This window comes from Phodopus roborovskii, unplaced genomic scaffold (genome assembly GCF_943737965.1).
Source record: "Phodopus roborovskii unplaced genomic scaffold, PHOROB, whole genome shotgun sequence".
Lineage (NCBI taxonomy): Eukaryota > Metazoa > Chordata > Mammalia > Rodentia > Cricetidae > Phodopus > Phodopus roborovskii.
In genome coordinates, this window is record NW_026125543.1 from 1,317,031 (window position 1) to 1,330,646 (window position 13,616).

Genomic DNA, 13,616 nt, shown 5'->3' on the forward strand with positions numbered 1-13,616 from the left:
AACAGTCATTCATAAAATACATAGTAGAAACTGCCCAAGTTCATTTACACCCCTCAAGACAGAAAGAGAAAAAATACTGTCAGAGTGAAAATGTATCTTTAGAGACTTGCTGTGGTGGTTTGAATAAGAATGCCCCTCGTATGCTTATATAGTTGAATGCTTAGTCACCAGGGAACTCTTTGATAGGATTGGAAGGATTAGGGGGTGTGGCTTGTTGGAGTAAGCGTGTCACTGGAGGTGGGCTTTGGGGTTTTGAAAGCCCAAGTCAGATCCAATCTCTTCCTCCAATTCCATCTCCAGCACCATGTCTGCCTGGATGCCGTCTTGCTCCTCACCATGATGATAACGGACTAACCTCTGAAACTGTAAGCCAGTTCCAATTAAACATTTTCCTTTATAAGAGTTGCCTTGGTCATGTGTCTCTTCACAGCAATAGAAACCCTAACTAACCTATTATCTCACACGCCATGCTCTCCCTGGAGCTACATGGGCTCATAGCTCTGGGCCCTAAGGAGCGCCTCTGTACCCCTGGCACGCCTGCCTCACAGTTAGGGCACATGCATCAGAAAGCCTGTAGGTGGTAGTGGCTGGGGCACTCTAGCCAAAGAGTGTATACTGCACTCATGGTTCCATACAGAACACATGAAGGGCAAGAAGTGTGCTAGAAAAGAAACTATGTGGATAATCCAACCCATCTTGAACTTCACTCCTGATAAACACAAAACAAATGTGGTCCCTGTCATTCTCTTAGGAGTCCCACTTTGCCAAGGACCTCTCCACTTATAGTTATGCCCAACTTCCTTGAGTGTGTGTGTGTGTGTGTGTGTGTGTGTGTGTGTGTGTGTGTGTGTGAATCTGAAATGACAGGCCAGAAAGCCTAGAGAGGCAGATAGGGGCATCATTGCTATACCCTCAGCCCTGCACAGAGCAGTCCCCTAGTCTGAAAATGGTGGACAGTATTGGATGGGTAAAAGCATAATGAAAAATAAGGTGAATAGGTAAGTCATGTATTTGTCAATCATAGATCTATCTATGCTGTATGCTCATATGATTATGCAAAATCGTAAGATTTTTATTTACGTCCAAGGCAGAATCCATGCAAGGATCTGACCACTGCAGATTTCAACAAATGAAAAGTCTGGTATAACAGGAAAGGCTTGCAGATAACTGCTGCTCACACACAAGCTGGGTGGGAGGCACACAGGTGACAACTCTACTGCTATTTTTAAATAAAGTATTTCAGGGACACAACAGAGAAATAAGAAAAGGAAGTCAGAGCCGAGGACCTGTTCTTTGCAATCAGTGGGTGTGTGTGCAGGAATAGAAATGTGGTGTGTATAAACTGCTTACAGCAAAGGGGAAAGGTATGTCTTCAGGCCCCTGTGTCCTGCAGTGTGGCTATGTGGCCTACACTCAAACAATATTTTGTATCCATATTTAGAAAAAAAAATCCTTTGCAGAATGATTCAAATGGGTGCCCTATTTCTGCAAGAACCTCTGTTTGAAGCAATGCATCCTAAAGCAAGAATGTGCCTGTCAAGAAAACCTACCATGTTTGGATCTCCATGGGTCCTCAATGTTAGTATGCCCAACTCCAACTCAGGACATACACACCATGGGGAGGAAGTGGCCAGCAATGCACACAGGCAAAGTTGAAAGAAGCAGCCCCTGGAAGAGTATCTCGAGTTTTAAATCTTGAAAGGGGCAGAAACAGCAAAAGTCAGAATCAGCTGCCACTGCCATCTCCCACAGCCCCACAGAGAAGGACAGTCAACGTGCCGGTCACACTGTGAGGTGGGTGGGGAATTCAGCATCTACTCACAGAGAAGGGAGAACAGCCATGTCAAGACTAGGCAATGAAGCTAACCGATCCTTGGTGCAGAGAATTTAATTCAGGTGCAGGTCCTGCCTCTGAGACTATGTCCTAAATACCAAAATGCTTTGGGATACGTTGGTTTCCTCATCAAGACTTGAAAGGGTGATCCCTTGAGAATGACTACCCTGATGGGGGTTATCCTTCTGTATATGTTTCTCTTATTGGTTGATGAATAAAACACTGATTGGCTGACTGGCCAGGCAGGAAGTATGGGTAGGGCTAGGAGATGAGGATAATTCTGGGAAACATAGGCAGATCTCGGAGTTGCCATGTAGAGCCTGGGAGGATAGATAAACTCATGTAGAAATACATAGATTAGTAGATATAATTAAGACAGAGCTAGCCAATAAGAATCCCAAACCATGCGCCAACAGTTTCATAATAGTATAATGTCTGTGTATTTATTTGGGGCTCAAGGCTGGCGGGACCTGACAGGCCAGAAAACTTACATCAGCACTACCATTTTCAGTAGCTGGTGAGCATCAAAAAGCCTTCCTAAAATGCCCAATACGGTGTCTTTATTCTTCAACAATTTTGTAGGTCTATCTAATGTGTTTGGTTTGTTTTATTTTGTTGTTTTGTTTTGTTTTTGGGCTATATGAAATTTCACTAGTGCTTTAAAAATCTATAATTTGTAGTGAATTTCATAAACTCTCAATTTTTTTCCCAAAACCTCCCTGAAACTAGTCTTTCCTATATAAATAGTATCTAAGAGGCATATCATTCCCTGTATTTCCCCTGTAGAACCTTCTGGAGTGATGGTCCAGGGACAGACATCTCTCCTCAGAGCAGGGGCATACAACCCGGAAGGCTCCTATGTGTCCTAAATCTCACTGGTACATGATACTAATCTTTAAAGTTAATCCAGTCTCCAGCGAGCTCCACACAGCCTTGAGACCAAATTCATTTTCTTTTTTCTTTCTGTGTTAGAAAGACTGCTCCTTTGTCTCACTTTTACTCCCCCAGTTTAGACTCTCATCTGTGCATGTTGAAAAGTAGCCTCTGGGAACTGGGCCATCTCAGCCATGTTAAGTGCAATCGTTACCCTTGACTGTCAACTCGATTAGACTGAGGCCAGTAAAGCACACTTGTGGATGTGCTTGACTGTGGGCAGCAGCCAGTAAGAGGCTGACAGTAAGAAGGCAGCTGTAAAAATTCATTCATTTTCATTCTCACCCCCCTACCCCAAGCAAAGTTTAGGATTTCTCCTGGGGGAAATATAGAGGTGTTGGATTCATTACCAAAAAGCGTCATTCGGTGCTGAAGTTTGCATTTTCTATTTCCTAAAGTACCTTCTGTGATTGAAATTCATGCCTGATGCTTACCAGAATCCAAGATGAGGAGACATAATGGCAGTCCTTTATTGAAGGGCATGATACCTCTGGGTGAGAATAGATCTGATATTGTGCCACCCCCAAAAGATGCTTGAACCCGAGAGATTCTTGGATGTCTATTAGCCGTACTGACTAGGGCTGCAGAGGGAAGGTAGGACATATAGCAGCAACTCATCTCCCATCATCCATCCATCTCAGCTGGTCCTTCCCTTCTTCCTTTCAGCACTCTACAGAGAGCCTCACAAGGTAAGAAAAGCTTGGCTGTCTCAAAGTGCTTCTTCATCAAAGCATGTGACGCTTATACAATAAGCTTGGACTAGTGTGGAAACAGCCATGACGTACATGTGTACAACTCACAACTGAGAGTCCAGGCATGAGCATCAGCCATGCCAACCAGTAAACAGGCCTAACACATGGCTATACTGCAAGTGTTTATTTTGTTTGAAATGCTTGTCTATATCTATATAAATTATAAACTACTAAAGTCTAAGAGAACCTAACGTTGACATCTTCAAGATGTCATCTACAGCTGACATTAGTTGACCCAATTTGAAGAAGCCTGAAAAGATTCAGAGAGAGCCTGCTGAGGTGGCCGCTGTGTTCTGGAGGTGACTTCAGCTCTGCCACTCACTGCAGAGGAAGAACCACAGGCGGCTCCATGAGGGACACGTGCAGGTACCTGAAATGAGAGCAGGGCAAGCCAAGGTCAGCCCAGAGTCAAGGATGCCAGTTAGGCTACGGAAAGTCTCCAGTAGTCTCCAGGGTCAGAAGGAAGCCAGTTAACTGTAACTGCTAAATGCTGGCAAAATGTGAACCTGGATCTTTCTAAATTCCTTTCCTTGATTTAGTAAGCAATCTTGTTTTCCAGCCTAACAGAGGTTAGAATTTATTCTGTTTTTAATTCCGACTCCACAGCAACCCACAAAGCCAGGAGGGGAGAGTGCCACAACTTACTTTGAAGTCTTGTACTTCTCCCTGATTGCTTGCTGAGGTCGATGGGGTATACTGAGGCAGGCTTTATGCAGCTCACTCAGACAAGGTACAATTTCACTTAATGAATAGCCCGTAAAAGCAGCAAGTGTTTCTGGCTAGTTGAAACAATAGGAAAATTTTGTTTCACGTAACTTTGTAAGAGGTTAGAAATCTGAATGTAACTGATTAGGAAGTGAAGGGAAGGCCTTGGTGAGTGTGCATGTGGATCTAAAGGGGTCTTTAACCTCTTTAGAAACCTTAGCCTAGTTAACAAAACAGCCAAGTTTGCTCCAGCCTAAAGTCATAACCCTTAGTGTGGGGTAGATCACTATTCTTGTTCCTTCAGGGGCGGGGCTTTCACTGGTTCTTAAGGAATTTGCATAGAATATGAGAGATTCCTGGTCAAAAGATGACCCTTGTGTAAAGAGAAAACTGACCCCCTGAAAGCCCTTCTCTGACCTCCACTCCTCTCTCTTTCTTTTTCTCTCCTCCCTCCCCTCCCTAATCTCCCACCCTCCCTGTCTCTCTCACATACACTCACACAAATACATTTTTAAATATTTATTTAGTAGCATACAAAAATAAGAGTAGATAGCACACTTCTTTTTGCAGTCCAGAGAGACTTCAGAACAAAAAGTAGGGGTCTGTTTTTCATCTCCCCCATCTTCTAAGGCAAGAAACACTAACTGACATGCTGTCTGGGCCGCTAGCGGTCTTTTCTGAACTTGGGAGGTTTTTTTGTTACAGAAGATGAATGCTAATAATATTCATTTTATTGAGATGGTCTCCCTCTGTGGCCCAGACTGACCTTAAACTCACAATCCCCCTGCCTCCACCTCAGAGGTGCTTGTATTCTAGGTGTGCACCACTTCAACTGTCTAGGGTTGACTTTTGATAGACACGACCAATGGCTGAACCTCAAGGGTCCTCTGTGCATATTGGTAGGCACTGAGATTTCCAGGCCTTTCTGTAATCTCCTTGACTCCATGCCTTCCCTTCTTCCCACAGAGTAAAGCCATGGAGTCAATGCCATGACAACCGGTCTGGATTAGTGAGGAATGGGCTGTGGTCTGTTGTCTTGGTAACCAGTTAGCATGAAACTAACTTGTCCTCATAAGAGGTGTGCCCATTCTGAACCTTGAAAATTTTGTGTGAGCTGTGAATTTATTCCACCTGGGAGGAAGAAAGAACATTACCCAGAAGTGCCTGTTTACGATGTAGTTTGCCAGGCAGTAAGCTGCTGCGGCTACCAAGGAAGGAAGATATTTCAAGAATGGGTCAGCTTCAAGAAGGCTCAGTTCTGCAACATACTAAGCACAAGAGAGAAAATCTAAGTGGGGTCAGGAATTTGAGCAAGGTCAAATCTAACCATAATTGTCAGTAAACCTAGAATTGCTGGAATCATCGAATGGTGCCATTTTTACTTACATTCCACCAGAACCTAGTGATGAGCCCCAAACTCAAGCCAGGCATAGTTCCTAGTTTAGTACTTTCTCTGACTGTCCTTTGACAGATTAATGTTTGTGTTGCGGTGATGTTCCAACCCTCTAGCTGACTCATATAGCATATAAGATAGGCTACTTTTCTTTTCTTATGGGAGTGTTGACCTCAACATGGATTAGAAGAGGCTGTCAGTCAGAAGGCAAAGACATAGCCACATTAATCATTTGGCAAATTGATACAGCTCTCAAGCTCCATCAGTGCCATTGGAGACATGTGAGGTGAAGAATGCTGGGGAATTTGGTGTGTTCTTCCTTATTACTCTTTGCATAGCATGTGTATCATAGATATCCTGTACCAAGTGACTGGCAAGCTCATCGACCAAACCAGAATGTTAATAATTTCAACCAAATGTCTCTAAGTCAAAATGGCCGCAAACTTCTCAATGCTTCATTAGTTAATGAGTCAGAATACAATCCTCATTCACTTGTCTCCCAAATTAAAAGGCACTGCTTGCCTATTGTCTGGATCTCTCAAGGGAAGAGTCACCAAGCTTAAACTGCTTCAAAACTTAGGAGTTTGGTAAATGTGACCTGCCAAAGTTGTCAACAGTGATGTCTATGAACAGGTGTCACATTCTTAAAGTTCTCATCTCTACAAAGATGGAAAACTAGGAGGCAGAAATGGAGGATGGCTGAAAAAGGGAAAAGGTGGCTGTTCAGCCTCCTCAGCACCGGATGTCCCTGGTAGTCCTGCGGCATACCTTGGCCAGGTTCTCAGTTCTGATGCACACTCCTTGCCGCCTTAAGTACTGAAGGAGAAACTGGTTGGTGGTTGGAACAGTCAAATCAAATGCTAGAACTTTCAATAGCAGATGCTCCATCCTTAGGAGCTGTCGCTTAGTGTACGTGTCGTCTGTGATGTAGACAAATTCGTCCACATCGGGAGGGTATATCTCTTCGTATTTCCTGGGGAAAGCAAAGAATTAGCAGGGGGGAAGTTTGGAGCACTTAGTGCTAGTTCCCGTTCTCTTGGATGGCCTTGCAGCCTCTTTCACTTTATGCTCCCATTTCCACAGAACTGTCACAGAGCTGTGTGGAGCTATAAACATACGGGGAGCTTTTTCTAGGCCCCAGAAAGAGAGTACTACAAGGACATGTTACACTAAGGCTGGGAGTACTGGCAGATTGTGGCCTGTGAAGTCTAAAGGACAGAAACTCCTGCTGGATCTCTGTTGATTGAATAGATATTGGGTCACTTTGTGATAAAGAATGTTAAGATTAAACCCAACAACAGAAAAAAAAATCCCACAGCTTTCGATTTGTTTGTTTGAAGATCATATTCAACTTCATTAGTTAGCAAATCATGCTGAGTGGCCAAGAGAAAAATAACAATATAATTCATTATTATCATTCTTTTCCTTCTGCATTTGCTCTGCTTTCTTTCAGGAGGCTGGAAGAGCAGAAACTACCATTCAGCAACAGTTCACTTAAGCCGATTGAGCCCTCCTTCCCTACTAATGAGGTGTTGTCAGGAGGCTGAAAGGGACAGGAACCAACTAAATCAGTCACCCTCGGAACGAAATGAACAAGCTTTATTATTCAGGGCTTTTGCCAGATCAGTGCCACAGTGCTTATGAAACCTAAACCTCTCCAAATAGGATCTTTGCTTGTACTGAAATTCAGCCAAGAGACTGCAGTGCGGAACAGCCAAAATCAGATCTGAAATCTGAGCCCATGGCTTCTTCAACCATGACAATGAACCCCTTTCTACAAATTTCAAGCATCCGAACTGAAGAATAAGTGTGTGGGCAAGATTCCCTTTCTCAGTTTGTAAAGGTCCCAGTCTCTTATTGAAAGAGTAGATACAGATCATCTTAATTGCAAGCCCTACATTCCTTCGGTAAAGGGAGGGGGATAAATGGAGTGTTTTAACAGGTGGCATTTCACAAGCTGAAAGAACGCTTACGAAGCCAGGAGGATAGCTGCTGTCCCGACAAGTTGCAATTTCCCTCTCAGAACAGACATGCAGGAAAGAAACCTGTCCAGGAAGTTGACAGCCAAGTACAGGGTCTCAGTGCGAAGTTTATATTCTTCCCCAACCTCCACCAGCCAGTCCACCAGGATGGCGCGCATGCCTTCCGTGATGTCCGGCTGCTTCCTCATGTAGTGAGCCTTGGGTCTGTGTCTTACCTGGTGGAGGAAAGTGTGGTTCTTCAATGGATGCACTAGCAAAGACACTCCCTAGTATTCCTATTTATTCTGTGAAGAGATCCCAGCAACGGAGACCAGGAGGACTCTGATTCCCAGCCAAATAAATGTTTATCACACAATAAGGAGGAAATGTGAGGTTCTGATTTTGTCATGTAATGAGCTGATATAAAACAGAAGGGAAAACATTGTACGTGTGATTCCTGAGTACTTAACACAGATATTTTAACCATATCGAAAGCATGGTGTATTTGATACTCAGCATTATGACATCAGGTTGGGTGTCCCTTATCCCAAGTACTTGGGCTCAGACCCTTCCTTTCTTTCTTTTCTACTATAGATTTCTTATGTTTTAAAGATCTCACATCTCACATCGGTGTTGTTTGCTAGTGGCTATGGCCAGGAGCTGTGCTATGAACACAGTGCTTAGTGTCCAGAGATTGAACCAGAGGTTGAGAAACTCACTTCAGCTTCTCGGAGGTAACGATGAATCTCTTCAGCATATTCCGTTACATTAATCACGTCTGAACCAAGATCTGTCACTTCCTCCGACTGGGCATGGGCATTGGAGTCGACCAGCATTGGGGAAACTGCAGAGGGGCAATGTGGCCATGCAAGTAATTTCATTTGAGGCTTATCACATCCACTCACCTGCACAGGAAGCTGCGAACTCTGCCAGCACTCCCTGTCATCAGCTACTCTCTACTGGAACATGGCCGAGGGTTATGAGCACAGGGCTCCAGTGGCCCTAGGGGAGCACCATTACCTGTGTTGAAATCCAAGAGGAAGTGGAGGTCTGACTTGAGCATGCTTGTGTCTACTTCATACACATCCTCAAATACTATCCCCTCTCTCCCTGGGCAGCTGTCCCTGTCCCGCTGTTCAGGCTCATCCATGTAGATATCAAATCCGTGCTTGGCTGGCTCATTGACCCCATGGTCAGGGAGCACTTTCTTTCCAGCCACAGGGAAGACATTTTCTGATCCAGAAAAACATCGTATTGTTGTGATCTCCTTAAAAACAAAACAAAAAAAAACTCTTACATCTCTTGTGGGTCACCATCCACTGTGAGCCACATGAGCCCATGTCACTCAAACCAGTAGCTTGGGAAAGCAGGAGCAAGTTCTCTCACTTTCTGGCCATCTAATTCCATCTGAATCTCTGAACATGACTTCCCTTTTCATTTTGTTTGCATTTGTCATATGGGAAAAACTCTGCTTAAAATGCATCATCTTCATTACATGTGTATTAAACAGAATTTACGACTATGGAAAAAAAGCTGGAATATATTTAGAAAACTGATTAGTTACAATATTTGAGGGGAAACTGCAAATTGCCCTTTACATTTAGAGCACTGTAGTATTTTACAAGAACTCAGCATCACCCTTGATCCTTAGTTATTGAATCCCTCTAGTCTTCTGTTTAAATACCCAACTTTCCATTACAAATGCCCATAAAGCTTCTATTTCTTGCCCGGTTATTCGAGAAGACATCATGGCTTTGGAACCCTGTGCTACAAAATGCTCTAAAATGGTGTGAAAATATTTTTGTATAATAGCATCATTCTCAAATTGCTTCTTTTCTTTATTCTTACAGAGGGAACAGCAGAAACAACAGTGGCCCAGTCATAGTGAACACTGGCAACCAGTGACCTAAGGAGAGTCATGTATGGCAGCCAGGGCAGGCCTAGGATCCAGGTCTAGGATGCTGGCACCATCAACTGTGAACATTTTGTTTTTACTTAATCTTGGTACTTATTATTGGATACCACTTCCCAATTCATATGTCACTCCATCAATTTATTTCCATCACTCAAATTAAACTTACCTTTAGTAAGAAAAACAATTTCTAATAAAATGGTAGGGAAAAAAATTTCCAAGAGACGAGTTATGCTGTGTGTGTGTGTGTGTGTGTGTGCATGGTGTATGCATGCACGTGCACTACTCTTTCTTTACTAGGCATTTGCTGGGTATTTCCTAAATGTCTGGCACTGTGTCTGCCTATCTATCTGTCTCTGTGTGCCTGTGTGCAAGAGATAGAAGAGAGGCAATGTGTAGCATAACACATCTAGAAAGAGCACTGTTCCCTAAGCTAGGCAAGAATAAGTGATTTCAAAGAAAGAAGAATGGCCACTTCTGTGAAAGACGTCAATATATCAAGGAAGAAAAAGCTGAGTGGGAGAAGACTCAGAAACAGAAAACGCCAGTCAACAAACCCACTAGGCTTGTCTAGCCAAGCCCATCACTCTTCTAGACACTAGGAATACCACAGAGAAGGTGTCATTGCCACATTATCATCTTGGTGGAATGTCCATACCACTGAGATAGACAGTTTCCAATAAATGTTGCAGTAACTGGGACAGTAGTTGCACAGAACTAGCTGTGTCGCTGAACAAGTTTGGAAATAGGAAGATATTATCATACATCCATTTAGATGATCCAGAGAAAAGAGAAATTCGAGAAAGAGAAGAGCTGTTGGAGAGGTACCTTGAAAGCCAAGAGGTCATGGGTTCTGGAGCTGGAACACATCAGTCACAGAACAGGACAAGAATGGTACAGGGGAACAGTAAAGATTCTAGCTGCTGGTTCAAAGTGAACAAACATGTAATTGTAGCACTAGAGAGGATGAGGTAGGAGGGTCCTGAACTTAAAGCCATTTGGAGCTATGGTCAAAGCCAGCTTGGGCTAGACTCTCTCTATTCCCTGGAGTTGGGAGGAAGAGCAAAGGTTCTGGCTGAAGCATCCTTTTGGGAAATCAAGATACAGTTATCTTATTCTTTATTCTGAAGGAGCATGGCTATGGACGATTAAGGGTCGAGGCAACAAGATGGCTTAGAGGGTAAAGACACTTGCTCTCAAGGCCAGTGACCTGAGTTCAAGTCTCAGAAGCAGAGGAGCTTCCAAACTTTTCCTCCAGCCTCTACATGAATGCTGCTGCATGTATGCTCACAAACACACATCATACATGTACACATGTACATACATAGTAATAAGGGAATTAAATTGCTTTAAAGACCAAATGGAAATACAAAACCAAACAAGAAAGAATGAGGAGTCAGGCAGGAGGTGGGTCTCTGAGGAGGGTGTAGGGAAATGGGGTGTCAAGAGGACAACAAGCAGTAACACCGGGTAGCACCAGAGCGGAGTGTGAATTTCAAACAAGGACATTCAGTGCAAACAGCACTTTCAATTCATAAATTCAGGTCGCAGATGGTAAGTTTAAAGAAGTGAAATGTTGCTATGCCAGCTTTGTTAAAACTATTTTCACCCAGCTTGACCTAGAGCATTAAAGGGATCATCTGGGGCATCCCTGCCACCAATGGATCCCATCAGACCCAAGAGCAGAGGACTTTAAGAGGCAGTAGATGAGGGGGTTTCTGAATGAGCTTCTTTGTAACATGTGGGAGGGGTAAACCGTCTCCAACCTCCCCTTTAAAACCCACCCACCCGCTGGACTGGACTCTTGTAACCATTGAGTTCCACAGACTTGTAATAGTGAATTAAGGCATCATTATAAGGCTTTCTCTAATAACAGGCTTAAGGGAGACTTTATTTTCTATCGCAAAAAGTCACTGTTGCAGTTTCAAATCTCTCCTCTGCATTTAAACCTCTGCATGTGTTACTGTCTTCAGTGTCATTGTCTGTAGTGGTAGAGATGTCTTCTCTGTATGCCACCTTTCTTTTACAAAGGAAACTAGTATATCCTGGTAAACACACTGTCTCCATTGGTTGATTTCTGGTGGCCTGGCTCAGTTGCACATCTTTTCCGCCCAGAGCAGCTTGTCACTTAACATATGCCTAACCCAAACAGTCCCTAAGATTTATTGCCTTGATATGGGACACACACACACACACACACACACACACACACACGCATGCACGCACGCACACACACGCACACACACACACACACACACACACACACACACACACACACAGAGGCACTCATACACTGCCATGGGGAGGCCTTCTCCACTGCATTTTTTCCTGGTGCTCCTGGGTCATTACCTGGCCACAGGTCCTCCTGTACTGTTCATTTTCAGTCAACACCCCTAGCACGGTTCTTTGTGGGGGATCCTGGCCAAGCTGAGCTCGAGTGAGCATTTGACAAGCCTCAGGACCTTGGCCCACCGGAGGCAGAGCGACTCCACTCTTGGAGCTGTGGCGACGCATCGCCTAGCAAGCCACAACCTGCAGCTATCCAGGAAAGAGAAGGAGACACAGTTAGTCAACCCTCTCAATCTGGGGATCCAGGAATGCAGAGAACTCTGGAGGGAAGAACTGCAAGCCCTGGAGTCACCACCAATTTCTCAACTTCCCAACAAACATTAAGGACAGCGTTCTGAAGCCTGCCACAGCGGCAGGTATCACAGCAACTAACCCACAACCTAACAGTGGTTGAATAGGCTTTAATCTGACCCCAGGCTGAAGGTCGCAATGAGAGAGAGAGAGAGAGAGAGAGAGAGAGAGAGAGAGAGAGAGAGAGAGAGAGAGAGAGAGAGAGAGAGAGAGAGAGAGAGAGAGAGACTGTCTACATTGGGATTCTCAGCCCACATTGATTTTGGGGGTGGGGGGTTAGGGAGGTGCTAAGCCTAGGATCCCTGATTTTCCTCCCCACCTTCCCTGATCTCAGACTAAATCCAGGAACTCTGACTGCGGACAAATGATTCCCCTTCCCAAGTGACAAGCAGGTGCTTCTCACCAGAGGAAGGCCCCCAAACCTGCTTGGGAACCCCAGCCGGCCCTGATTCTCAGGTTCTTCTCCCTCTGAGGCGATTAGCCAGCGCATTCAGGCCGGGGCGGGGAGGGCGGGGCCTGGCGTGAAGGGAGGGGACCCGGAGTGGAGAGATTCCAGGGGCGCCTGCACCAGCGGCTAGGGCTGCTGCGCTCGCCACTGAGCACTTTCGACCCAGCCGCGTCTGTTGAACCAGCCAATCAGCGACCAGCCCGGGCCCCTGGAGCCGCTTCCATGCCAACCGCGGCGGGCGTGCGCCTGGGTCCTCATCGCCCTGGCGACCGCTCACCTGCAGCGCCTCCGGCTGATGCTCGGCCCCCGGGGCGCTACGGGGCACAGCCAACCGCGCAACCCCGGGCTCCTGAGCCGCAAAGTTGGGCGTACCGGGCGCACTGCACGTCGCCACTCGCGCCCCTCTGGCCGGCGTCCCCAGCGAGGGCGGACGGCGGCCTGCCCACGGTGCCCACCCTGGAAGGGACTGTTCCCCAGGAGCCGGTTCCCCCAACAGCCACGAACCCCTCCCGCCAACGTCTCCTGCGCGGCCTGCTCCCGAGAACCCTGGCTCGGGAGAGCGACGCGGGGCCCTCGGGCTGCGGCCGCGGCGCCCTCCAAGTCGGCCCGAGGGCGCGGCTCGCTCCCCTTCCTCACCTCCTTCTCCAGGGCGCCTGCCCTGGGAGCTCCCGACCCTGGGCGGTGGCGGACTGAGCCACATTTCTACCCACCAGGATGGCCAGGTGCCCCAAGTGTGGCAAGGAGAACTGGGAGAGATTGGGGGCTCTAGGGTAATTCTCCGTGCCCCAGGTACCCGGGAGAGATCTTCCCCATGGGCACCCGGTAGCACCGGGAAGAGGAAGGAACGCGGAGAGGTGCTGGGCCTTGGATGTTGAGGGGTCACAAGGAGAGATTCCGAGCTGGGATCATTGGGCCAGTGACCTGGCCTCGTGTGAAGGGAAAGTCCCAAGCCTGGGGTTGGGGTGCGGGTGGGGGTACAACCAGAAAGAGGGGTCTGAAAAAAATCAAGGCAATTCTTGAATCTTGAGCCCGCGGAGG

The 13,616-nt window shown here is 46.1% G+C and overlaps 1 protein-coding gene across 3 annotated transcripts; it reads right to left on the reverse strand.

Annotated features, from left to right (window-relative positions):
* Positions 1-3,628: 3,628 nt before the first annotated feature.
* Positions 3,629-13,004, reverse strand: Ccna1 (cyclin A1). 3 transcript variants are annotated; one of them, XM_051176963.1, is made up of 9 exons: positions 12,856-13,004; positions 11,840-12,028; positions 8,599-8,845; positions 8,298-8,422; positions 7,663-7,814; positions 6,386-6,590; positions 5,379-5,492; positions 4,165-4,298; positions 3,629-3,889 (listed from the first exon to the last, which is right to left on the reverse strand). In XM_051176963.1, the coding sequence occupies exons 2-9, from the start codon at positions 12,002-12,004 to the stop codon at positions 3,838-3,840; spliced, it is 1,194 nt and encodes a 397-aa protein (XP_051032920.1). In that variant the 5' UTR covers positions 12,005-12,028; positions 12,856-13,004; the 3' UTR covers positions 3,629-3,837. The 3 variants fall into 3 exon arrangements, with proteins under 3 accessions (XP_051032920.1, XP_051032918.1, XP_051032919.1); XM_051176961.1 differs by having other exon boundaries at positions 7,591-7,814; XM_051176962.1 differs by lacking the exon at positions 12,856-13,004 and adding an exon at positions 12,534-12,659 and having other exon boundaries at positions 7,591-7,814.
* Between the last annotated feature and the right edge of the window lie 612 nt (positions 13,005-13,616).